Genomic DNA, 24,904 nt, shown 5'->3' on the forward strand with positions numbered 1-24,904 from the left:
GTTAGTCATAGCGGGCTGACTGAAGAAAGAAAATCAGCCATAGATATAAAACATGATAAAAATTAAAATAAAAAAAACATAATAAAAAGTTAAGAAAACACTGTTAAAGGGGAAAAAGTACATACAGTATGTGCATGATGATTTACTGGGACTTGGCTGTAGATGTCTTGTAACACCCCTTTTCCACTGACTTCAAAATCCTGGGATTTTGGTTAGTGTAAACGCAAATGACCCAGGACTCTGCTCCCGACCAGAATTACGGAGCAGAGACCCGGGAATTTGCTGATAGGTGGATTAGAAGAAAAAAGTTCCTCTCCTTTGACAAGTTGGATGAAACAAGAAAGCAAAAAACATTATGGAAGTAATAGAAAGCTATTCAACGTTTCAAAACAAAAGACAAATCTATAGTCTCCAGAAAGTCCCTGATAATCCCAGTACCTGGTGTTTTCATCGTAGAACTTGACTTTCCTCATAACAGATGTGTTGTACCAGTCACCAAAGACAATTAATGAGAGTCCGTGGGTTACATCCCTGCGGAGCTTCGATATTTCTTCTGGGAAAAACTCTTCCTCACTATCAACCATCAGTAGAGTTCCTGGAATCCAGAGCAGATAGGTTACACACTTCATTCCCAAGTCTCCACTGCAGACGTGTCCTCCTACACTGCTGCTCCAGTCCCACCAAACATTCCTGCTAAGTGTGCCAGGTCCTGTGTGCGGCGGGCCTTTTCCATGCGAATGTGAGTCTTAGGATGCGACTAAACCGCTTCCTAAGACTACATGGATTAATAATGTGTCACTTGCACACCAGTGTGCGACTGAGTCTGAATCTGTATACAGTGCGCTACGATACAGCGGCTGCAACGTTTTTATCACGCACAGTTCTGTGGGTGCTTGGTATACAGATTCAGACTCAATTGCATCCAAATATTACATATCAAATGCATCAGTGCGTCCACATGAAGCGGTTTAGTCAATCTCTACAGATGTGCCAGATGAAGACATACCTGTAGGTACATTGCAATGTATGTTAGTAGACTAATTTGAAGACAAGAACTTGAGTAAATGTAGCCTGTATACATCTAGCATTACAGAATAGGAAGTGCAGAAATATTTAGCATTGGTGCTACATGCATATAAGCTTTCTTATGCTCCTTGAGTAATTACCATCTGTACTGGGAAGGTATTGGAAGCACGTCAGGACCTTTAACATTTTAAATAATCTCCAGTTTGTTTGGGGTTGTTTCCATTCAAAGATCTAAATAAAAAAAAGCTGCTGCCGCTTTGAAAACCATTCTGTAGTCTACAGAAATCAATGTAACCATCAGAAAAATAAGAATTTACTTACCGATAATTCTATTTCTCGTAGTCCGTAGTGGATGCTGGGGACTCCGTCAGGACCATGGGGAATAGCGGCTCCGCAGGAGACAGGGCACAAAAGTAAAAGCTTTAGGATCAGGTGGTGTGCACTGGCTCCTCCCCCTATGACCCTCCTCCAAGCCTCAGTTAGGATACTGTGCCCGGACGAGCGTACACAATAAGGAAGGATTTTGAATCCCGGGTAAGACTCATACCAGCCACACCAATCACACTGTACAACCTGTGATCTGAACCCAGTTAACAGCATGATAACAGCGGAGCCTCTGAAAAGATGGCTCACAACAATAACCCGATTTTTGTAACAATAACTATGTACAAGTATTGCAGACAATCCGCACTTGGGATGGGCGCCCAGCATCCACTACGGACTACGAGAAATAGAATTATCGGTAAGTAAATTCTTATTTTCTCTGACGTCCTAAGTGGATGCTGGGGACTCCGTCAGGACCATGGGGATTATACCAAAGCTCCCAAACGGGCGGGAGAGTGCGGATGACTCTGCAGCACCGAGTGAGAGAACTCCAGGTCCTCCTCAGCCAGGGTGTGCCCCTGACCAAGTAGCAGCTCGGCAAAGTTGTAAAGCAGAGACCCCTCGGGCAGCCGCCCAAGATGAGCCCACCTTCCTTGTGGAATGGGCATTTACATATTTTGGCTGTGGCAGGCCTGCCACAGAATGTGCAAGCTGAATTGTACTACACATCCAACTAGCAATCGTCTGCTTAGAAGCAAGAGCACCCAGTTTGTTGGGTGCATACAGGATAACAGCAAGTCAGTTTTCCTGACTCCAGCCGTCCTGGAAACCTATATTTTCAGGGCCCTGACAACATCTAGCAACTTGGAGTCCTCCAAGTCCCTAGTAGCCGCAGGTACCACAATAAGCTGGTTCAGGTGAAACGCTGACACCACCTTAGGGAGAAACTGGGGACGAGTCCGCAGCTCTGCCCTGTCCGAATGGACAATCAGATATGGGCTTTTGTGAGACAAAGCCGCCAATTCTGACACTCGCCTGGCCGAGGCCAGGGCCAACATCATGGTCACTTTCCATGTGAGATATTTCAAATCCACAGATTTGAGCGGTTTAAACCAATGTGATTTGAGGAATCCCAGAACTACGTTGAGATCCCACAGTGCCACTGGAGGCACAAAAGGGGGTTGTATATGCAGTACTCCCTTGACAAACTTCTGGACTTCAGGAACTGAAGCCAATTCTTTCTGGAAGAAAATCGACAGGGCCGAAATTTGAACCTTAATGAACCCCAATTTGAGGCCCATAGACACTCCTGTTTGCAGGAAATGCAGGAATCGACCGAGTTGAAATTTCTTCATGGGGCCTTCCTGGCCTCACACCACGCAACATATTTTCGCCACATGTGGTGATAATGTTGTGCGGTCACCTCCTTCCTGGCTTTGACCAGGGTAGGAATGACCTCTTCCGGAATGCCTTTTTCCCTTAGGATCCGGCGTTCAACCGCCATGCCGTCAAACGCAGCCGCGGTAAGTCTTGGAACAGACATGGTACTTGCTGAAGCAAGTCCCTTCTTAGCGGCAGAGGCCATGAGTCCTCTGTGAGCATCTCTTGAAGTTCCGGGTACCAAGTCCTTCTTGGCCAATCCGGAGCCACGAGTATAGTTCTTACTCTTCTACGTCTTATAATTCTCAGTACCTTAGGTATGAGAAGCAGAGGAGGGAACACATACACCGACTGGTACACCCACGGTGTTACTAGAACGTCCACAGCTATTGCCTGAGGGTCTCTTGACCTGGCGCAATACCTGTCCAGTTTTTTGTTCAGGCGGGACGCCATCATGTCCACCTTTGGTCTTTCCCAACGGTTCACAATCATGTGGAAGACTTCCCGATGAAGTCCCCACTCTCCCGGGTGGAGGTCGTGCTGAGGAAGTCTGCTTCCCAGTTGTCCACTCCCGGAATGAACACTGCTGACAGTGCTATCACATGATTTTCCGCCCAGCGAAGAATCCTTGCAGTTTCTGCCATTGCCCTCCTGCTTCTTGTGCCGCCCTGTCTGTTTACGTGGGCGACTGCCGTGATGTTGTCCCACTGGATCAATACCGGCTGACCTTGAAGCAGAGGTCTTGCTAAGCTTAGAGCATTGTAAATTGCTCTTAGCTCCAGTATATTTATGTGGAGAGAAGTCTCCAGACTTGATCACACTCCCTGGAAATTTTTTCCTTGTGTGACTGCTCCCCAGCCTTTCAGGCTGGCATCCGTGGTCACCAGGACCCAGTCCTGAATGCCGAATCTGTGGCCCTTTAGTAGATGAGCACTCTGCAGCCACCACAGAAGAGACACCCTTGTCCTTGGAGACAGGGTTATCCGCTGATGCATCTGAAGATGCGATCCGGACCATTTTTCCAGCAGATCCCACTGAAAAGTTCTTGCGTGAAATCTGCCGAATGGAATCGCTTCGTAAGAAGCCACCATTTTTCCCAGGACCCTTGTGCAATGATGCACTGACACTTTTCCTGGTTTTAGGAGGTTCCTGACAAGCTCGGATAACTCCCTGGCTTTCTCCTCCGGGAGAAACACCTTTTTCTGGACTGTGTCCAGAATCATCCCTAGGAACAGCAGACGTGTCGTCGGAGACAGCTGCGATTTTGGAATATTTAGAATCCACCCGTGCTGTCGTAGAACTACTTGAGATAGTGCTACTCCGACCTCCAACTGTTCTCTGGACCTTGCCCTTATCAGGAGATCGTCCAAGTAAGGGATAATTAAGACGCCTTTTCTTTGAAGAAGAATCATCATTTCGGCCATTACCTTGGTAAAGACCCGGGGTGCCGTGGACAATCCAAACGGCAGCGTCTGAAACTGATAGTGACAGTTTTGTACCACGAACCTGAGGTACCCTTGGTGAGAAGGGCAAATTGGGACATGGAGGTAAGCATCCTTGATGTCCAGGGACACCATATAGTCCCCTTCTTCCTGGTTCGCTATCACTGCTCCGAGTGACTCCATCTTGATTTGAACCTTTGTATGTAAATGTTCAAATATTTCAGATTTAGAATAGGTCTCACCGAGCCGTCTGGCTTCAGTACCACAATATAGTGTGGAATAATACCCCTTTCCTTGTTGTAGGAGGGGTACTTTGATTATCACCTGCTGGGAATACAGCTTGTGAATTGTTTCCAATACTGCCTCCCTGTCGGAGGGAGACGTTGGTAAAGCAGACTTCAGGAACCTGCGAGGGGGAGACGTCTCGAATTTCCAATCTGTACCCCTGGGATACTACTTGTAGGATCCAGGGGTCCACTTGCGAGTGAGCCCACTGCGCGCTGAAACTCTTGAGACGACCCCCCACCGCACCTGAGTCCGCTTGTACGGCCCCAGCGTCATGCTGAGGACTTGGCAAAAGCGGTGGAGGGCTTCTGTTCCTGGGAATGGGCTGCCTGCTGCAGTCTTCTTCCCTTTCCTCTATCCCTGGGCAGATATGACTGGCCTTTTGCCTGCTTGCCCTTATGGGGACGAAAGGACTGAGGCTGAAAAGACGGTGTCTTTTTCTGCTGAGATGTGACTTGGGGTAAAAAAGGTGGATTTTTCAGCTGTTGCCGTGGCCACCAGGTCCGATGGACCGACCCCAAATAACTCCTCCCCTTTATACGGCAATACTTCCATGTGCCGTTTGGAATCTGCATCACCTGACCACTGTCGTGTCCATAAACATCTTCTGGCAGATATGGACATCGCACTTACTCTTGATGCCAGAGTGCAAATATCCCTCTGTGCATCTCGCATATATAGAAATGCATCCTTTAAATGCTCTCTAGTCAATAAAATACTGTCCCTGTCAAGGGTATCAATATTTTCAGTCAGGGAATCCGACCAAGCCACCCCAGCACTGCACATCCAGGCTGAGGCGATCGCTGGTCGCAGTATAACACCAGTATGTGTGTATATACTTTTTAGGATATTTTCCAGCCTCCTATCAGCTGGCTCCTTGAGGGCGGCCGTATCTGGAGACGGTAACGCCACTTGTTTTGATAAGCGTGTGAGCGCCTTATCCACCCTAAGGGGTGTTTCCCAACGCGCCCTAACTTCTGGCGGGAAAGGGTATAACGCCAATAATTTTCTATCGGGGAAAACCCACGCATCATCACACACTTCATTTAATTTATCTGATTCAGGAAAAACTACAGGTAGTTTTTTCACACCCCACATAATACCCTCTTTTGTGGTACTTGTAGTATCAGAAATATGTAACACCTCCTTCATTGCCCTTAACATGTAACGTGTGGCCCAAATGGAAAATACGTTTGTTTCTTCACTGTCGACACTGGAGTCAGTGTCCGTGTCTGTGTCGACCGACTGAGGTAAATGGGCGTTTTAAAGCCCCTGACGGTGTTTGAGACGCCTGGACAGGTACTAATTGGTTTGCCGGCCGTCTCATGTCGTCAACCGACCTTGCAGCGTGTTGACATTATCACGTAATTCCCTAAATAAGCCATCCATTCCGGTGTCGACTCCCTAGAGAGTGACATCACCATTACAGGCAATTGCTCTGCCTCCTCACCAACATCGTCCTCATACATGTCGACACACACGTACCGACACACAGCACACACACAGGGAATGCTCTGATAGAGGACAGGACCCCACTAGCCCTTTGGGGAGACAGAGGGAGAGTTTGCCAGCACACACCAAAACGCTATATTATACAAGGACAACCTTATATAAGTGTTTTCCCTTATAGCATCTTAATATATAATAATATCGCCAAATAAGTGCCCCCCCTCTCTGTTTTAACCCTGTTTCTGTAGTGCAGTGCAGGGGAGAGCCTGGGAGCCTTCCTAGCAGCGGAGCTGTGTAGGAAAATGGCGCTGTGTGCTGAGGAGAATAGGCCCCGCCCCCTTTTCGGCGGGCTTCTTCTCCCGTTTTTCTGACAACCTGGCAGGGGTTAAATACATCCATATAGCCCCAGGGGCTATATGTGATGTATTTTTAGCCAGCATAGGTACTTTCATTGCTGCCCAGGGCGCCCCCCCAAGCGCCCTGCACCCTCAGTGACCGTTGGTGTGAAGTGTGCTGAGAGCAATGGCGCACAGCTGCAGTGCTGTGCGCTACCTCATGAAGACTGAGAAGTCTTCAGCCGCCGATTTCTGGACCTCTTCTCTCTTCAGCATCTGCAAGGGGGTCGGCGGCGCGGCTCCGGTGACCCATCCAGGCTGTACCTGTGATCGTCCCTCTGGAGCTAGTGTCCAGTAGCCTAAGAAGCCAATCCATCCTGCACGCAGGTGAGTTCACTTCTTCTCCCCTAAGTCCCTCGTTGCAGTGAGCCTGTTGCCAGCAGGACTCACTGAAAATAAAAAACCTAACAAAACTTTTACTCTAAGCAGCTCTTTAGGAGAGCCACCTAGATTGCACCCTTCTCGGCCGGGCACAAAAACCTAACTGAGGCTTGGAGGAGGGTCATAGGGGGAGGAGCCAGTGCACACCACCTGATCCTAAAGCTTTTACTTTTGTGCCCTGTCTCCTGCGGAGCCGCTATTCCCCATGGTCCTGACGGAGTCCCCAGCATCCACTTAGGACGTCAGAGAAATGGTAGGAACAGATTATTGAGGGGTTACAGTCTGACAGTCATAGTTCTGAGTTGATACTTGAATATAGGCTTTCTCTAACGTCCTAGTGGATGCTGGGACTCCGTCAGGACCATGGGGAATAGCGGGCTCCGCAGGAGACAGGGCACATCTAAAAAAGCTTTTATGTCACATGGTGCGTACTGGCTCCTCCCCCTATGACCCTCCTCCAAGCCTCAGTTAGGTTTTTGTGCCCGTCCGAGAGGGTGCAATCTAGGTGGCTCTCCTAAAGAGCTGTTTAGAAAAGTTTTTTTTTAGGTTTCAATCTCAGTGATTCCTGCTGGCAACAGGATCACTGCATCGAGGGACTTAGGGGAGAGATTTCCAACTCACCTGCGTGCAGGATGGATTGGAGTCTTAGGCTACTGGACACTTAGCTCCAGAGGGAGTCGGAACACAGGTCAGCCTGGGGTTCGTCCCGGAACCGCGCCGCCGATCCCCCTTACAGACGCTGAAGAGACGGCAGAACGGAGGTCCGGAAAGCAGGCGGCAGAAGACTCCTCAGTCTTCTTGAAGGTAGCGCACAGCACGGCAGCTGTGCGCCATTGTTGTCACACGGCTCACTGACTCAGTCACGGAGGGTGCAGGGCGCTGCTGGGGGCGCCCTGGGCAGCAATATAATTACCTTTAGTGGCAAAATAAATACATCACATATAGCCATTAAGGCTATATGTATGTATTTTAACCCAGGCCAGTTTCTTAAAAACCGGGGAAAAGCCCGCCGAAAAAGGGGCGGAGCTTATTCTCCTCAGCACTCAGCGCCATTTTCCTGCTCAGCTCCGCTGGTGAGGAAGGCTCCCAGGTCTCTCCCCTGCACTGCACTACAGAAACAGGGTAACAAAGAGAAGGGGGGCATAAATTGGCGATATTTATATATTAAGAGCGCATATATAGTAAACAACACCTTCTAGGGTTGTTTATATACATTTATAGCGCTTTTGGTGTGTGCTGGCAAACTCTCCCTCTGTCTCCCCAAAGGGCTAGGGGGTCCTGTCTTCGATTAGAGCATTCCCTGTGTGGCTGCTGTGTGTCGGTACGTGTGTGTCGACATGTATGAGGACGATGTTGGTGTGGAGGCAGAGCAATTGCCGATGATGGTAATGTCACCCCCTAGGGAGTCGACACCGGAATGGATGGCTTTAGTTATGGAATTACGTGATAATGTCAGCACATTACAAAAGTCAGTTGACGAAATAAGACGCCCGGCAAACCAGTTAGTACCGGTTCAGGCGTCTCAGACACCGTCAGGGGCTGTAAAACGTCCTTTACCTCAGTCAGTCAACACGGGTACCGACACAGATGAATCTAGTGTCGACGGTGAAGAAACAAACGTATTTTCCAATAGGGCCACACGTTATATGATCACGGCAATGAAGGAGGCTTTGCAGATCTCTGATACTGCTGGTACCTCAAAATGGGGTATTATGTGGGGGGTGAAAAAACTACCTGTATTTTTTCCAGAATCAGAGGAATTGAATGACGTGTGTGATGAAGCGTGGGTTAACCCCGATAGAAAACTGCTAATTTCCAAGAAGTTATTGGCATTATACCCTTTCCCACCAGAGGTTAGGGCGCGCTGGGAAACACCCCCTAGGGTGGATAAGGCGCTCACACGTTTATCAAAGCAAGTGGCGTTGCCGTCTCCTGATACGGCCGCCCTCAAGGATCCAGCAGATAGGAGGCTGGAAACTACACTGAAGAGTATATACACACATACTGGTGTTATACTGCGACCGGCAATAGCCTCAGCCTGGATGTGCAGTGCTGGGGTAGTGTGGTTGGATTCTCTGACTGAAAATATTGAGACCCTGGATAGGGACAGTATTTTATTGACTCTAGAGCAATTAAAGGATGCTTTCCTTTATATGCGAGATGCTCAGAGGGATGTTTGTACTCTAGCATCAAGAGTAAGCGCGATGTCCATATCTGCCAGAAGAAGTTTATGGACGCGACAGTGGTCAGGTGATGCGGATTCCAAGAGGCATATGGAAGTATTGCCATATAAAGGAGAGGAATTGTTTGGGGTCGGTCTTTCGGACCTGGTGGCCACGGCAACTGCCGGCAAATCCACTTTTTTACCTCAGACCCCCTCCCAACAGAAAAAGACACCGTCTTTTCAGCCGCAGTCCTTTCGCTCCTATAAAAAGCGACCAAAAGGACAGTCTTATCTGCCGCGAGGCAGAGGAAAGGGTAAGAAAGGGCAGCAAGCAGCCCCTGCCCAGGAACAGAAGCCCGCCCCGGCTTCTACAAAGCCATCAGCATGACGCTGGGGCTTTACAAGCGGACTCAGGAACGGTGGGGGGTCGACTCAAGATTTTCAGCAATCAATGGGTTCACTCACAAGTGGACCCGTGGGTCCTGCAGATAGTATCTCAGGGTTACATGCTGGAGTTCGAAAGGTCTCCCCCTCGCCGGTTCCTAAAGTCTGCTTTACCAACGTCTCCCTCAGAAAGGACGTCGGTTTTGGAAGCCATTCACAAGCTGTATTCTCAGCAGGTGATAGTCAAGGTACCCCTCCTACAACAGGGAAAGGGGTATTATTCCACACTATTTGTGGTACCGAAACCGGACGGTTCGGTAAGGCCTATTCTAAATCTGAAATCCTTGAACCTGTACATAAAGAAATTCAAGTTCAAGATGGAGTCACTCAGAGCAGTGATAGCGAATCTGGAAGAAGGAGACTTCATGGTGTCCTTGGACATAAAAGATGCTTATCTACATGTCCCGATTTACCCCTCACACCAAGGGTATCTCAGGTTCGTGATACAAGACTGTCATTATCAGTTTCAAACGCTGCCGTTTGGGTTGTCCACGGCCCCTCGGGTCTTTACCAAGGTAATGACCGAAATGATGGTTCTTCTACGAAGAAAAGGCGTATTAATTATCCCTTACTTGGACGATCTCCTGATAAGGGCAAAGTCCAGAGAACAGCTGGAAGTCGGTGTAGCGCTAACACAAGTAGTGCTTCAGCAACACGGGTGGATTCTAAATCTTCCAAAATCTCAATTGACCCCGACAACACATCTGCTGGTTGTCTCTCCTGTGGTGGTTGCAGACTGCCCATCTGTTAGTGGGCCGCAGATTCGGCATACAGGACTGGGTCCTGGTGACTACGGATGCCAGCCTACGAGGTTGGGGAGCAGTCACAAAGGGAAGAAACTTCCAGGGCGTGTGGTCAAACCTGGAGACGTCTCTTCACATAAATATACTGGAGCTAAGAGCGATCTACAATGCTCTAAGCCTGGCAAAATCGCTGCTTCAGGGTCAGCCGGTGTTGATCCAGTCCGACAACATCACGGCAGTCGCCCACGTAAACCGACAAGGCGGCACGAGAAGCAGGAGTGCAATGGCAGAAGCTGCAAGGATTCTGCGCTGGGCGGAGAATCATGTCGTAGCACTGTCAGCAGTGTTCATCCCGGGAGTGGACAACTGGGAAGCAGATTTCCTCAGCAGACACGACCTTCACCCGGGAGAGTGGGGACTTCATCCAGAAGTTTTCCACATGATTGTGAACCGTTGGGAAAAACCAACGGTGGACATGATGGCGTCTCGCCTCAACAAAAAATTGGACAGGTATTGCGCCAGGTCAAGAGACCCTCAGGCAATAGCTGTGGACGCTCTGGTAACACCGTGGGTGTACCAGTCAGTGTATGTGTTCCCTCCTCTGCCTCTCATACCAAAGGTACTGAGAATTATACGGAAAAGAGGAGTAAGAACAATACTGGTAGCTCCGGACTGGCCAAGAAGAACTTGGTATCCGGAACTTCAAGAGATGCTCACGGAGGATCCGTGGCCTCTACCTCTAAGAAGGGATCTGCTTCAGCAGGGACCTTGTATGTTCCAAGACTTACCGCGGCTGCGTTTGACGGCATGGCGGTTGAACGCCGGATTCTAAAAGAGAAGGGCATTCCTGAGGAAGTTATTCCTACTTTAATTAAAGCCAGGAAAGAAGTGACCGCACAACATTATCACCGCATTTGGAGAAAATATGTTGCGTGGTGTGAGGCCAAGAAGGCTCCAACGGAAGAATTTCAATTGGGTCGATTCTTACATTTCCTGCAAGCAGGATTGTCTATGGGCCTCAAATTGGGGTCCATTAAAGTTCAAATTTCGGCCTTATCAATTTTCTTCCAGAAGGAATTGGCGTCAGTGCCTGAAGTACAAACTTTTGTCAAAGGTGTACTACATATACAACCCCCAATAGTGCCTCCAGTGGCACCGTGGGATTTGAACGTGGTTCTAAATTTTCTCAAATCTCATTGGTTTGAGCCTTTAAAATCGGTAGATTTAAAATACCTTACATGGAAGGTAACCATGCTGTTGGCCCTGGCTTCAGCCAGGAGAGTTTCGGAGTTGGCAGCTTTGTCATACAAAAGCCCATATCTGATATTCCATTCGGACAGGGCAGAATTGAGGACACGTCCTCAATTTCTCCCTAAGGTGGTTTCGGCATTTCACTTGAACCAGCCTATTGTGGTGCCTGCGGCTACTAGCGACTTGGAGGACTCCAAGTTACTGGACGTTGTCAGAGCATTAAAAATATATATTTCAAGGACAGCTGGAGTCAGAAAATCTGACTCGTTGTTTACATTGTATGCACCCAACAAGTTGGGTGCTCCTGCGTCTAAACAGACGATTGCACGTTGGATATGTAGTACAATCCAACTTGCACATTCTGTGGCAGGCCTGCCACAGCCTAAATCTGTAAAGGCCCATTCCACAAGGAAAGTGGGCTCATCCTGGGCGGCTGCCCGAGGAGTCTCGGCATTACAACTTTGCCGAGCAGCTACGTGGTCAGGGGAGAACACGTTTGTAAAATTTTACAAATTTGATACTCTGGCTAAAGAGGACCTGGAGTTCTCTCATTCGGTGCTGCAGAGTCATCCGCACTCTCCCGCCCGTTTGGGAGCTTTGGTATAATCCCCATGGTCCTGACGGAGTCCCAGCATCCACTAGGACGTTAGAGAAAATAAGAATTTACTTACCGATAATTCTATTTCTCATAGTCCGTAGTGGATGCTGGGCGCCCATCCCAAGTGCGGATTGTCTGCAATGCTTGTACATAGTTATTGTTACAAAAATCGGGTTATTACTGTTGTTGTGAGCCATCTGTTCAGAGGCTACTTCGTTTGTGTTATCATACTGTTAACTGGGTTCAGATCACAAGTTGTACGGTGTGATTGGTGTGGCTGGTATGAGTCTTACCCGGGATTCAAGATCCTTCCTTATTGTGTACGCTCGTCCGGGCACAGTACCTAACTGAGGCTTGGAGGAGGGCCATAGGGGGAGGAGCCAGTACGCACCATGTGACATAAAAGCTTTTTTAGATGTGCCCTGTCTCCTGCGGAGCCCGCTATTCCCCATGGTCCTGACGGAGTCCCAGCATCCACTACGGACTATGAGAAATAGAATTATCGGTAAGTAAATTCTTATTTTCTGCCCTAGTAATGGTTGTTAGGTGCGCACATAAGCATTCAGGATGTGAGCCAAATGGACACAGAGGAAAATGTGTTCTTTGGGCTGGAACTTAAATGAATCAGTTAAGCCTCAGGCAGAAAGAGTGCTTTTCCTCCAGTGAATGCAGCAATACTTAAAAGCAGAGGTGCTCAAACGTGGTCCTCAAACAGTCCAGGTTTTAAGTAGATACATGCTTGGCCACAAGTTACTTAATTAGTACCTCAGTCAATTTGATTTACCCGTTTGTGCAGAGCCACAGATATACCTAAAACCTGGACTGCTGGGGTGCCTTGAGGATCGCGTTTGAGAACCTCTGACTTAAAAGGCCCGAAAATTTGTTTAGAGTTCAGTCCTTCATCCCATTTGCTGGTAGCAGGGGGGCAAGACAGTCATGGGGAACCAAGCTTCCAGCCTCCAAACACAGACAAGCAAAGTGCATGATAGAATAATCCCCCATCCAGCTTGGTCTGTGCTGGGAGTCCATCTACTGTTTTGGAACAGATTATTTGTGGGCAAGAGGTTTTATAGAGGGGGTTAAAATCTGGACCTTGAACCCAATAATCCTTTTACACCAGTCTCTCTGGGGAAAGGACCAAAAGCTTGACTCAGAGGCCATTAGGTCCCTGCCGTCTTGGTACTGGAATTAGTGGGCAAAAGTTTTTATTTAAATCTATTACTCACTGAAAAACTAGATCAGACTTACTAACCCATCTTGAGCTCTCAACAACAGTCTTCAAAGTGGGAGATTCAAGTCCTAGTGTTTCAGAACAGTCAATGGGGAGAAGCACAACTAATTTCAAGCGTCAAGAACATAAAACATGTTTTCTGTCACACCGCGATCTGTGAAAAACATCAGAGTCACCTCCGGTTACTTGTCTGGATCTCATGGGTGGATCACCAATCATCAACATAAAGTCTGATTAGTGACACTACGCCACATTATGTTTTTGTGGATCTCCCGACAGACACTAGGCTGCAAAGCTTTTTCTTGCCCTTAGAAAAGATCATAGCCAACCAAAACAACGGACCAGGTCAGCTCCAGGACCAGAGACTAAAAAACCAAAAGGCAAAAAAAAAAGCAGCACAGCAGGACGACACTTTCAATCTTTATCTTTGATTGGTCATTAACAAACGGCACGTCTGCACGTGGCACCAGGGGGAGCCGTGATTACCGTATTATTAGACTGGTTGATATGCTGGTGCCTCCGGCATCACATGAGTTAGGGTAATGTATAGGTTTGGCTCTACTTCATACATTTGTTGTACAGTTGGAATAGATTGACAAAAAGTGTAACAAATATAAAAACCACAGCAGCAGTTTCAGGGAAAGCCTGACATACTGCCCTGCCTCAAGTATACCTGCATTTAGACTGAACTATAGCAATCCAGCTATGTCAACTCTGATTGTCTGTTGAACCGATTCCCCCTGTTTTGGTGCAGCTATACCTGGTGTTTCAAGGTTAACATGTGGGACCGCTGTATGTAAATACACTTGCTGTTTATATAAAACCTAGTTACCTGTATATTTGTCTGCAACATAGAATCGGGGCAATCTGGATTACCTGCCCTGTCTGTCCAGCAATTACAGGACGGGGAATTCTGTATTAGCTGCCCTGTTCATTTATTTGAACTCAAAACATCAGGTATAGTCTGCGTGCAAATCAAAACTCCTAGTAGGCAACTACGGAACCTTAGAGAGTTCAATACACTGCCAGGTTTTACTTGTATGCCTCCTATGGCAAATCAATTTCCCTGTGTAATCAAATATCTGATGTTTTTTTCTTACATGTCAGACATTGAGATACTGTTTATTAGCAGATACACTGTGTACAGGAAAAAGCAACATGTATCACCAGTACTTTGACACAAATGTCTCCGTTGTAACCAAACAGCTGCTTATGCTCTGTAGAAATAATTGACGGCTTGAGCATTTGATTACACATTCGCACTGTTACCATTTGCAATGTACGTATATTTATATATACCTACAGGGTGGCACTAGAGGAGTTTAAGTATACCCAGAAATGGCCCTGAATTTCATGTAGTAGAGTCGAAATAGCATTGCTGTAATAGGGTTTGCTGATATATGCAATTTAAGTATAATTTGACTGAAATAAGCACCAAAACGATTGTGTAAAATTATTTCTTATTGACTGTATTTATTTCATAAATACTGCAAAACACAACTGTCACCATGTTCGCAAAATTATTTCATGCTATATGTTGGACTCCAAATGACTAATTATAGTCAATTACCAGTAAAAAGCTTTTGGGGCTGCTTGCTGCAGGCACCAACTCATAACTGATGGCTTGTGCCTGGAGGTGGGGGTATAGAGGAGGGAAGCCGTACATCTTGGTATATGCTGAAAGCTAACTATTTGGTGCCCGGATTCCTGATCCACCACCTACAACCCCGATGTTCCCTGTGGAACCCTATGTACCCTGCTGCAGAAATATCTAATTGAAGCTGATGTTTTAAGCTGTGTAAGTTTGAGTATTTGAATACCAATTACTGTGCAGATAAACATATACAAATACTAGATTTCATTTTTTAACTAAGCGTGCCCCCCTACAAAAAGAATACGCCTTCCTCTACAATCCCTACTGTAACAGCTACACGATTATGGTAAAATTAATAGATTAAGGCTAATCTGATGATTATTCTTCACCAAGAAAACCACTGCTGCCAACACTTGAATTGGAGGACGAGCAGCTCTTACCATATTGGCTGGCATCAAAGCATGTAAATGGTGATCCCAGCACTTCTACAAAGTAGCCCATACTCCTCAGATGCTGGTACATATCACGGAAGTTGGTGTGAATGTGGTCCCCATTCCTGCAATACATTCAATAGATGAGTACTGTCCGCTCGCACACATTTACTAACAGTTTGAACCACATCATGAGATTACACATAGGGGGGTCAATCTGAGATGTTCGTAGCTGTGCTAAATTTAGCACAGCTACGATCACTCACACTGACATGCGGGGGGACGCCGTGCTCAGGGCCACCCCCCCGCAGAAGTGCAAAGAAGTGCCTTTGCACTACAAGAGTAGCTCCCGACCAGTGCACCTTTAGCGTGCAGGCTGGGAGCTGCTCATTGCTCCCCGTCACGCAGCCGCTGCGGCCCGCCCCCCGTTCGGCCCGGCCACGCCTGCGCTGGCCGGATCGCTCTCACGAAACGGCGGCCAAACACCGCCGTTCTACTCAGGTACCGCCTCTGCCTGTCAATCAGGCAGAGGCAATCGTAGCGGCCCTACGGCCGAATGCCATCTGGTATGCGCCGGCGCAGTTCTGACCCGATCGCACCGCTGCGAAAGACTGCAGCGCGCGATCGGGTCAGAATGACCCCCATAGAATGTTTTGTAAGACTTGCTCTCTATCAGGGGTATTCAACAGGTGTCCCCCTTCAGCTGCAGTGGTACTACAAATCCCAGCATGCCCTGCTACAGTTTTCAGCGTAACCCTGCTCAGAATAGGTGATCTTAAACAAACGGATCCATCCTGTTGCCCAAATGGGAAGAAGGGTCATCTGAGAATAAGAGTTTGTTTTATTTGGTGGAACACACCTAAAAAGGACTGAAACTGAATGGAGCAAGAGCGCTCGAGGAATGGAAATGCTAAATTACTGGATCCAAACAGCAGACAGGAAAGCTGCAATATTACATTTCAAGTCAGAGAGAAAATAATAAGATTTTACTCACCGGTAAATCTATTTCTCGTAGTCCGTAGTGGATGCTGGGGACTCTGTAAGGACCATGGGGAATAGACGGGCTCCGCAGGAGACTGGGCACTCTATAAGAAAGATTTGGTACTATCTGGTGTGCACTGGCTCCTCCCTCTATGCCCCTCCTCCAGACCTCAGTTAGGATACTGTGCCCGGAAGAGCTGACACAATAAGGAAGGATTTTTTTGAATCCCGGGTCGACTCATACCAGCCACACCGTATAACTCGTGATACTATACCCAGTTAACAGTATGAAATATAACTGAGCCTCTCAACAGATGGCTCAATAATAACCCTTTAGTTAGGCAATAACTATATACAAGTATTGCAGACACTCCGCACTTGGGACGGGCGCCCAGCATCCACTACGGACTACGAGAAATAGATTTACCGGTGAGTAAAATCTTATTTTCTCTAACGTCCTAGTGGATGCTGGGGACTCCGTAAGGACCATGGGGATTATACCAAAGCTCCCAAACGGGCGGGAGAGTGCGGATGACTCTGCAGCACCGAATGAGAGAACTCAAGGTCCTCCTCAGCCAGGGTATCAAATTTGTAGAATTTTGCAAACGTGTTTGCCCCTGACCAAGTAGCAGCTCGGCAAAGTTGTAAAGCCAAGACCCCTCGGGCAGCCGCCCAAGATGAGCCCACCTTCCGTGTGGAATGGGCTTTTACAGATTTAGGCTGCGGTAAGCCTACCGCAAAATGCGACAGCTGAATAGTGCTACAAATCCAGCGCGCAATAGACTGCTTAGAAGCAGGAGCACCTATCTTGTTGGGTGCGTACAGGACAAAAAGCGAGTCAGTCTTTCTGACTCCAGCCGTCCTGGAAACAAAGTTTCAGGGCCCTGACTACATCCAGTAACTTGGAATCCTCCAAGTCCCCAGTAGCCGCAGGCACCACAATAGGTTGGTTCAAGTGAAAAGCAGATACCACCTTAGGGAGAAACTGGGGACGAGTCCTCAATTCTGCCCTATCCATATGAAAAATCAGATAAGGGCTTTTACAAGACAAAGCCGCCAATTCTGACACACGCCTGGCCGAAGCCAAGGCCAATAACATGACCACTTTCCACGTGAGATATTTCAGATCCACAGTTTTAAGTGGTTCAAACCAATGTGATTTTAGGAAATTCAACACCACATTGAGATCCCAAGGTGCCACGGGAGGCACAAAAGGGGGCTGAATATGAAGCACTCCCTTTACAAAAGTCTGAACTTCAGGCAGTGAAGCCAGTTCTTTCTGGAAGAAAATCGACAGGGCCGAAATCTGGACTTTAATGGAACCCAATTTTAGGCCCATAGTCACTCCCGACTGTAGGAAGTGTAGGAAGTGTAGAAAGCGAACCAGCTGAAATTCCTCTGTTGGGGCCTTCTGAGCCTCACACCACGCAACATATCTTCGCCAAATACGGTGATAATGGTTCGCGGTTACTTCTTTCCTGGCTTTTATTAGCGTAGGAATGACTTCCTCCGGAATGCCCTTTTCCTTTAGGATCCGGAATTCAACCGCCATGCCGTCAAACGCAGCCGCGGTAAGTCTTGGAACAGACAGGGCCGCTGCTGCAGCAGATCCTGTCTGAACGGTAGAGGCCATGGGTCCTCTGATATCATTTCCTGAAGTTCCGGGTACCAAGCCCTTCTTGGCCAATCCGGAACCACGAGTATCATTCTTACTCCTCGCCTTCTTATTATTCTCAGTACCTTTGGTATGAGAGGCAGAGGAGGGAACACAAACCGACTGGTACACCCACGGTGTCACTAGAGCGTCCACAGCTATCGCCTGAGGGTCCCTTGACCTGGCGCAATATCTCTTTAGCTTTTTGTTGAGGCGGGACGCCATCATGTCCACCTGTGGCCTTTCCCAACGGTTTACCAACAGTAGGAAGACTTCTGGATGAAGTCCCCACTCTCCCGGGTGTAGGTCGTGTCTGCTGAGGAAGTCTGCTTCCCAGTTGTCCACTCCCGGAATGAACACTGCTGACAGTGCTAGTACGTGATTTTCCGCCCATCGGAGAATCCTTGTGGCTTCTGCCATTGCCATCCTGCTTCTTGTGCCGCCCTGTCGGTTCACATGGGCAACTGCCGTGATGTTGTCTGACTGGATCAGTACCGGCTGGTTTTGAAGCAGGGGTCTTGCCTGACTTAGGGCATTGTAAATGGCCCTTAGTTCCAGAATATTTATATGTAGGGAAGTCTCCTGACTTGACCATAGTCCTTGGAAGTTTCTTCCCTGTGTGACTGCTCCCCAGCCTCGAAGGCTGGCATCCGTGGTCACCAGGACCCAGTCCTGTATGCCCGAATCTGCGGCCCTCTAGAAGATGAGCACTCTGCAGCCACCACAGTAGAGACACCCTGGTCCTTGGAGACAGGGTTATCATTTGATGCATCTGAAGATGCGATCCCGACCACTTGTCCAAGAGGTCCCACTGGAAGGTCCTCGCATGGAACCTGCCGAATGGAATTGCTTCGTATGAAGCCACCATGTTTCCCAGGACTCGTGTGCAACGATGCACCGATACCCGTTTTGGTTTTAGGAGGTCTCTGACTAGAGATGACAGCTCCTTGGCTTTCTCCTGCGGGAGAAACACTTTTTTCAGTTCTGTGTCCAAAATCATCCCCAGGAACAGTAAGCGAGTGGAAGGAACCAGCTGTGACTTTGGAATGTTCAGAATCCAGCCATGCTGTTGTAGCACCTCCTGAGATAGTGCTACTCCGACCAGTAACTGCTCCCTGGACCTCGCCTTTATAAGGAGATCGTCCAAGTATGGGATAATTAAAACTCCCTTTTTTCTAAGGAGTATCATCATTTCTGCCATTACCTTGGTAAACACCCTCGGTGCCGTGGACAGTCCAAACGGTAGTGTCTAGAATTGGTAATGGCAATCCTGTACCACAAATCTGAGGTACTCCTGGTGAGGAAGGTAAATAGGGACATGCAGGTAAGCATCCTTGATGTCCAGGGATACCATGTAATCCCCCTCGTCCAGGCTTGCAATAACCGCCCTGAGCGATTCCATCTTGAACTTGAATTTTGTTATGTAAGTGTTCAAGGATTTCAAATTTAAAATGGGTCTCACCGAACCGTCTGGTTTCGGTACCACAAACAGTGTGGAATAGTAGCCCCGGCCTTGTTGAAGTAGGGGTACCTTGACTATCACCTGCTGGGAATACAGCTTGTGAATGGCCTCTAGCACAGCCTCCCTGCCCGATGGAGTCGTCGGTAAGGCCGATTTGAGGAAACGGCGGGGGGGCAGCGCCTCGAATTCCAGCTTGTACCCCTGAGATACTACTTGAAGGATCCAGGGATCCACCCGTGAGCGAGCCCACTGATCGCTGAAATTTTTGAGGCGGCCCCCCACCGTACCTGGCTCCGCCTGTGGAGCCCCACCGTCATGCGGCTGATTTGGAAGAAGCGGGGGAGGACTTTTGGTCCTGGGAACCGGCTGTGTGTTGCAGCTTTTTCCCCCTTCCTCTGCCTCTAGACAGAAAGGACCCGCCTTTTCCGCGCCTGTTTTTCTGGGGTCGAAAGGACTGTACTTGGTAATACGGTGCTTTCTTAGGCTGTGAGGGGACATGGGGCAAAAATGCAGACTTCCCAGCCGTTGCTGTGGAAACAAGGTCTGAGAGACCGTCCCCGAATAACTCCTCACCCTTATAAGGCAAAACTTCCATGTGCCTTTTAGAATCTGCATCTCCTGTCCACTGCCGAGTCCATAAGCCTCTCCTAGCAGAGATGGACAAAGCACTTATTCTAGATGCCAGCCGGCAGATCTCCCTCTGTGCATCTCTCATGTATAAGACCGAGTCTTTTATATGCTCTATGGTTAGCAATATAGTGTCTCTGTCTAGGGTGTCAATATTTTCCGACAGGGAATCTGACCAAGCAGCAGCAGCACTGCACATCCAGGCTGGGGCAATAGCTGGTCTCAGTATAACACCAGTGTGTGTGTAAATAGATTTTAGGATTGCCTCCTGCTTTCTATCAGCAGGTTCCTTTAGGGCGGCCGTATCCGGAGACGGTAGTGCCACCTTTTTAGACAAACGTGTGAGCGCTTTATCCACCCTAGGGGGAGTTTCCCAACGTGACCTATCCTCTGACGAGAAAGGGAACGCCATTAGTAATTTTTTTGAAATCACCAATTTTTTATCGGGGAAAGCCCACGCTTCTTCACACACCTCATTCAATTCCTCAGATGGGGGAAAAACTATAGGTAGTTTTTTCTCCCCAAACATAATACCCTTCTTTGAGGTACCCGGGTTTATATCAGTAAGGTGTAATACCTCTTTCATTGCCTCAATCCTGCCACAAATGGCCCTAGTGGACATTAAATTTGACTCATCGTCGTCGACACTTGCATCAGTATCCGTGTCGACATCTGTGTCTGCCATCTGAGGTAGTGGTCGTTTCAGGGCCCCTGACGGCCTTTGAATCGTCTGGGCAGGCACGAGCTGAGAAGCCGGCTGTCCCGCATTTGGCATGTCGTCAAATTTTTTATGTAAGGAGTCGACACTTGCACGTAATTCCTTCCATAAATCCATCCACTCAGGTGTCTGCCCCGCAGGGGGTGACATCACATTAATAGGCATCTGCTCCACCTCAACATAAGTCTCCTCATCAAACATGTCGACACAGCCGTACCGACACACCGCACACACACAGGGAATGCTCTTACAAGGAGACAGGACCCCACAAAAGCCCTTTGGGGAGACAGAGAGAAAGTATGCCAGCACACACCAGAGCGCTATAATAATACAGGGACTAACTGAATTATGACCCTTTATAGCTGCTTATTATATTAAACTGTGCCCAAATTTAGTGCCCCCCTCTCTTTTTTACCCTTTCCGTAGTGTAGACTGCAGGGGAGAGTCAGGGAGCTTCCTTCCAGCGGAACTGTGAGGAAATAATGGCGCCAGTGTGCTGAGGGAGAAGGCTCCGTCCCTTTTTCGGCGGCCTTTCTCCCGCTTTTTTTCTGTAATTCTGGCAGGGGTAATTACCACATATATAGCCTCTGGGACTATATATTGTGGTTATTTTTGCCAGCCAAGGTGATATTATTACTGCTCAGGGCGCCCCCCCCCAGCGCCCTGCACCCTCAGTGACCGGAGTGTGAAGTGTGTATGAGGAGCAATGGCGCACAGCTGCAGTGCTGTGCGCTACCTTGGTGAAGACTGATGTCTTCTGCCGCCGATTTTCCGGACCATCTTCATGCTTCTGGCTCTGTAAGGGGGACGGCGGCGCGGCTCCGGGAACGAACACCAAGGACGAGTCCTGCGGTCGATCCCTCTGGAGCTAATGGTGTCCAGTAGCCTAAGAAGCCCAAGCTAGCTGCAAGCAGGTAGGTTCGCTTCTTCTCCCCTTAGTCCCACGATGCAGTGAGCCTGTTGCCAGCAGGTCTCACTGTAAAATAAAAAACCTAATTTTAAACTTTCTTTCTAGCAGCTCAGGAGAACTCCTAGTGTGCAACCAGCTCGGGCCGGGCACAGAAATCTAACTGAGGTCTGGAGGAGGGGCATAGAGGGAGGAGCCAGTGCACACCAGATAGTACCAAATCTTTCTTATAGAGTGCCCAGTCTCCTGCGGAGCCCGTCTATTCCCCATGGTCCTTACGGAGTCCCCAGCATCCACTAGGACGTTAGAGAAAATACATTTTATCCAAATAAGTAAAAGGGAAAAAAAAAAAAAAAAAAGTGTGAGCAGGGATGACGTACCAGTCCAGGGGGTCATTCTTCATCCTCAGGTTGTCTCGAGGGAAATAACCCGGTGGATATCGCAGATTGTGGTACTGGTCCCATAGGACCCTCTTGCTACGTGGTGGAGTAGGAATTATCTTTACTTTGATTGGTAGTTTTATTGTTGAGAACTGCTCTGCTCCATTCTTCAGCTGCAAAAGAAAAGAAAAACACATTTACACACGTATCACTGAGGTCTTAAAGGGAAACAAAATGGTATCACTTTAAGGGGTATATTCAATAAGAGTCGGGTCCATTCTGACATGCAGTTGTCGGAATGGACCCGACAACCCCTATTCAAAGAGCGGCCAAATCCGACTGTCGGATATGGGCGTTCCCTGTGTCCTGTCCTGCCGCTGCTGTCAGCGGCTGCCGGGTGTGCTGACAGCAGCGGCGGGGGGGAGCAGTGTGCGGCGGCCGGCGGGGGAGCAGCGTGAGGCGGCTGGCGGGGGAGCAGCGTGAGGCGGCTGGCAGTGGGAGTGATCTGTGCGGCGGCGGAGGAGGCACTGCAGGTACTCTCATCCCCGTAGCCTGCCGCACCGCTCCCCGTCTCCTCACCTCAATCCGACTTGTTTTCAAGTCTGATTGAGTTTGTCGGAAAGGAAGCCAAAACCTGTCGGATTTGGCCCCGTTTCCGACAGCAGCAGGTGGATCGGCGGGTATTCCTCCAATCCACTTGCTTCCCGACAGCATTCCGACAAGTCGGGTTTCCCGACTTGTCGGAAAAAATGTGCCCCTATTGAATAGGTCGGAACCCCTTCCGACCTATTTCAGTCGGAAACTGACGTCTTTCCGACAAGACGGCAGTTTCCGACTCTTATTGAATATAGCCCTTAATCAGGGATGGGGAACCTGCTGCCCTCCAGCTGCTGTTTAACTACACATCCCAGCATGCCCTGCAACAGTTTTAGCATCGCCAAATAGCAAAACTGTAGCAAGGCATGCTGGTTAAGTGTAGTTCAACAACAGCTGGAGGGCCGAAAGGTTCCCCCATCCCTGCTTTAAAATCTAGGGAATCATAGATACTAAGTACACAACTGGGAGTTGAGAGTTTGCTAAAACGGAATTATAATCCAAAAATACAGGGTAGTTATAAAGTCCTTGTGGTGCTTTAAATAATGAACTAGGTATGTACACCTGATAGACACAGTAAGGTTATTAACCACCCTGCATTACTGTCAGGTCACATCATACTGCAGCACATCAATCCCTATAAGCAGGTGCAAGAGCTAGAATGTGCAACACACACCTAATGTGCCTATATTACTGTGACTGTGGTATCTCCATGTGCCCACACCCAGTGTACACCCATTGCCCACTCCCTAACTTACATGTACTAACAGAAACTAATTCCACCACCATAAGGGTGCGTTTCCCTTTCTACTTTCCATTGCTGGCTCATTTGCTCCATGTATGCGATTCTCCATGCTCCATGTATGCGATTCTATACAGCAGGTCAGCTTGTGCAGCTTCTGGGCTGCCTGAGCTCACGTGAGCGCCGAGACATGACATATTCCTGTACTGCCTGAGCAGCTGCAAGCTGTAACGCAGCAGGAAAGCGCCCCGTCACCCTAGATACACACCTCACTCTCCTCTGGCGATGCCACTGTAATCATCACATGACCCTGGGCGATGCCCTCCCACGAGGCCGCCTTCTTTGCTACCGAGATGGAGATGGCCAGATAACCGGACCACGGCCACAGCACGGAGGAGTAGGAGAAAGCCACTTCGATGTTATCGCCGTTGTGCGGGAGGTATGGCTGCCAGTCAGGCTGCAAAGAGTCAAATGAGTGTGTCAGAACTCCTGGCCAATGACAGGCCCTGTATTACAGATCAACCATTCATTTATTACCGTCTGTATGTGGGCAGGCGGCCTGACCTCACCTTGTCCACGATCCTCCCGGTCACTCCCATGCCATTTAGAATAGTGACGTTTACGATGGTTGGCATTCCACCATAGTAAATGGGTTGGGAACAGTACGGCCACATGTAAGGACATTCTGTCAGGTCCACGTAGCTGGGGCTTAAACTGCAGGGAAAAGAGAGATAATCACATATTAAGCAACTAATCTAGACAGTCTCATCTCCACACACCCGCTCTTCTAACATGCAATAAACAAGAATTCTGTGGAGTGGATGAACATTCAGAGGGGTCACAAGGTACTCTGGGGAAGATGTATTATAGCGCACATATAGTGCTTCCTCTCTTTACAGAGGCGAAGCAGGAAGTTACACGGACGAGATGTATTAGCAACTCGTTTGCCGTAGGGGTGGAGTGAAAATTCCCCCCTCCAGCGATACGTGCCAGAGCATACCGCGCATCAGTCTAGTGCCAATGCGCTGTGTGTCTCCTCCCAGAGCTGTCCCAGCTGAGGTGATGGGACAAAGGCACCTGCAGGTGTCAGTGGCATTGACTAGTCATACATTTCCAGCACATCAGTAAGCTATCTTGAAGACAGCAGCGCTAGGGTGGCCAATCCCGGGATCAGTGGGATCCCTGGGATTTAGGCATAACACTGGCCGGGATTCAATCCCGGGATTGGAGATTTCAATAGCGGGGATTTCAGATATGGAGAGCCGTCTTGTTTTTTTGATGCCAGGCAGCGTTGAGCGTCCTCAGGAGGCTCAGATGCTGCCCAGCTCCACCCTCCCAGCTCCCCTGGCCATGTGCACTGTGCAGCGTGATATGAAGTCAGGGGTCATGCTGCGCAGTCTGACACCAGCCTCCGGCGCTGCCCGGACCACACCTCGCCGCCCACCACCTGCAGCAAGTGACCCCGCCCGCACTCCCAGAGGATGGTGAGTAGATGTGTGTGCCTGGGTGGGTCTGGGAAGGGGGGCACTGAAGATAGGCTCGGGATTGGCCTCCCTAAGCAGCACCGATGACACTTGCCACACATCTCCTCATTCATACATGGGGAAGAAGCAGTTATCAGAACACGTAACGTGGGCTGATACCACTTCTCTCTCATAATGGAGGCTCTTACATCTACCCCTCTATTACCAATCAATTCCT

The 24,904-nt window shown here is 48.8% G+C and overlaps 1 protein-coding gene across 2 annotated transcripts in view; it reads right to left on the minus strand.

The window, feature by feature from the left end:
- MBTPS1 (membrane bound transcription factor peptidase, site 1) overlaps positions 1–24,904 on the minus strand; it is a 125,148-nt gene that overhangs the window by 34,854 nt on the left and 65,390 nt on the right. For both annotated transcript variants that reach the window (XM_063945741.1, XM_063945742.1), the window contains exons 12-16: positions 23,773–23,917; positions 23,472–23,660; positions 21,868–22,040; positions 15,148–15,263; positions 439–595 (exon numbers count right to left, since the gene is read on the minus strand). In XM_063945741.1, coding sequence (XP_063801811.1) covers positions 439–595; positions 15,148–15,263; positions 21,868–22,040; positions 23,472–23,660; positions 23,773–23,917 — 780 coding nt within the window. The remainder of the gene's footprint in view (positions 1–438; positions 596–15,147; positions 15,264–21,867; positions 22,041–23,471; positions 23,661–23,772; positions 23,918–24,904) is intronic.

The sequence above is a fragment of the Pseudophryne corroboree genome, chromosome 11 (assembly GCF_028390025.1).
Source record: "Pseudophryne corroboree isolate aPseCor3 chromosome 11, aPseCor3.hap2, whole genome shotgun sequence".
NCBI classification, from domain to species: domain Eukaryota; kingdom Metazoa; phylum Chordata; class Amphibia; order Anura; family Myobatrachidae; genus Pseudophryne; species Pseudophryne corroboree.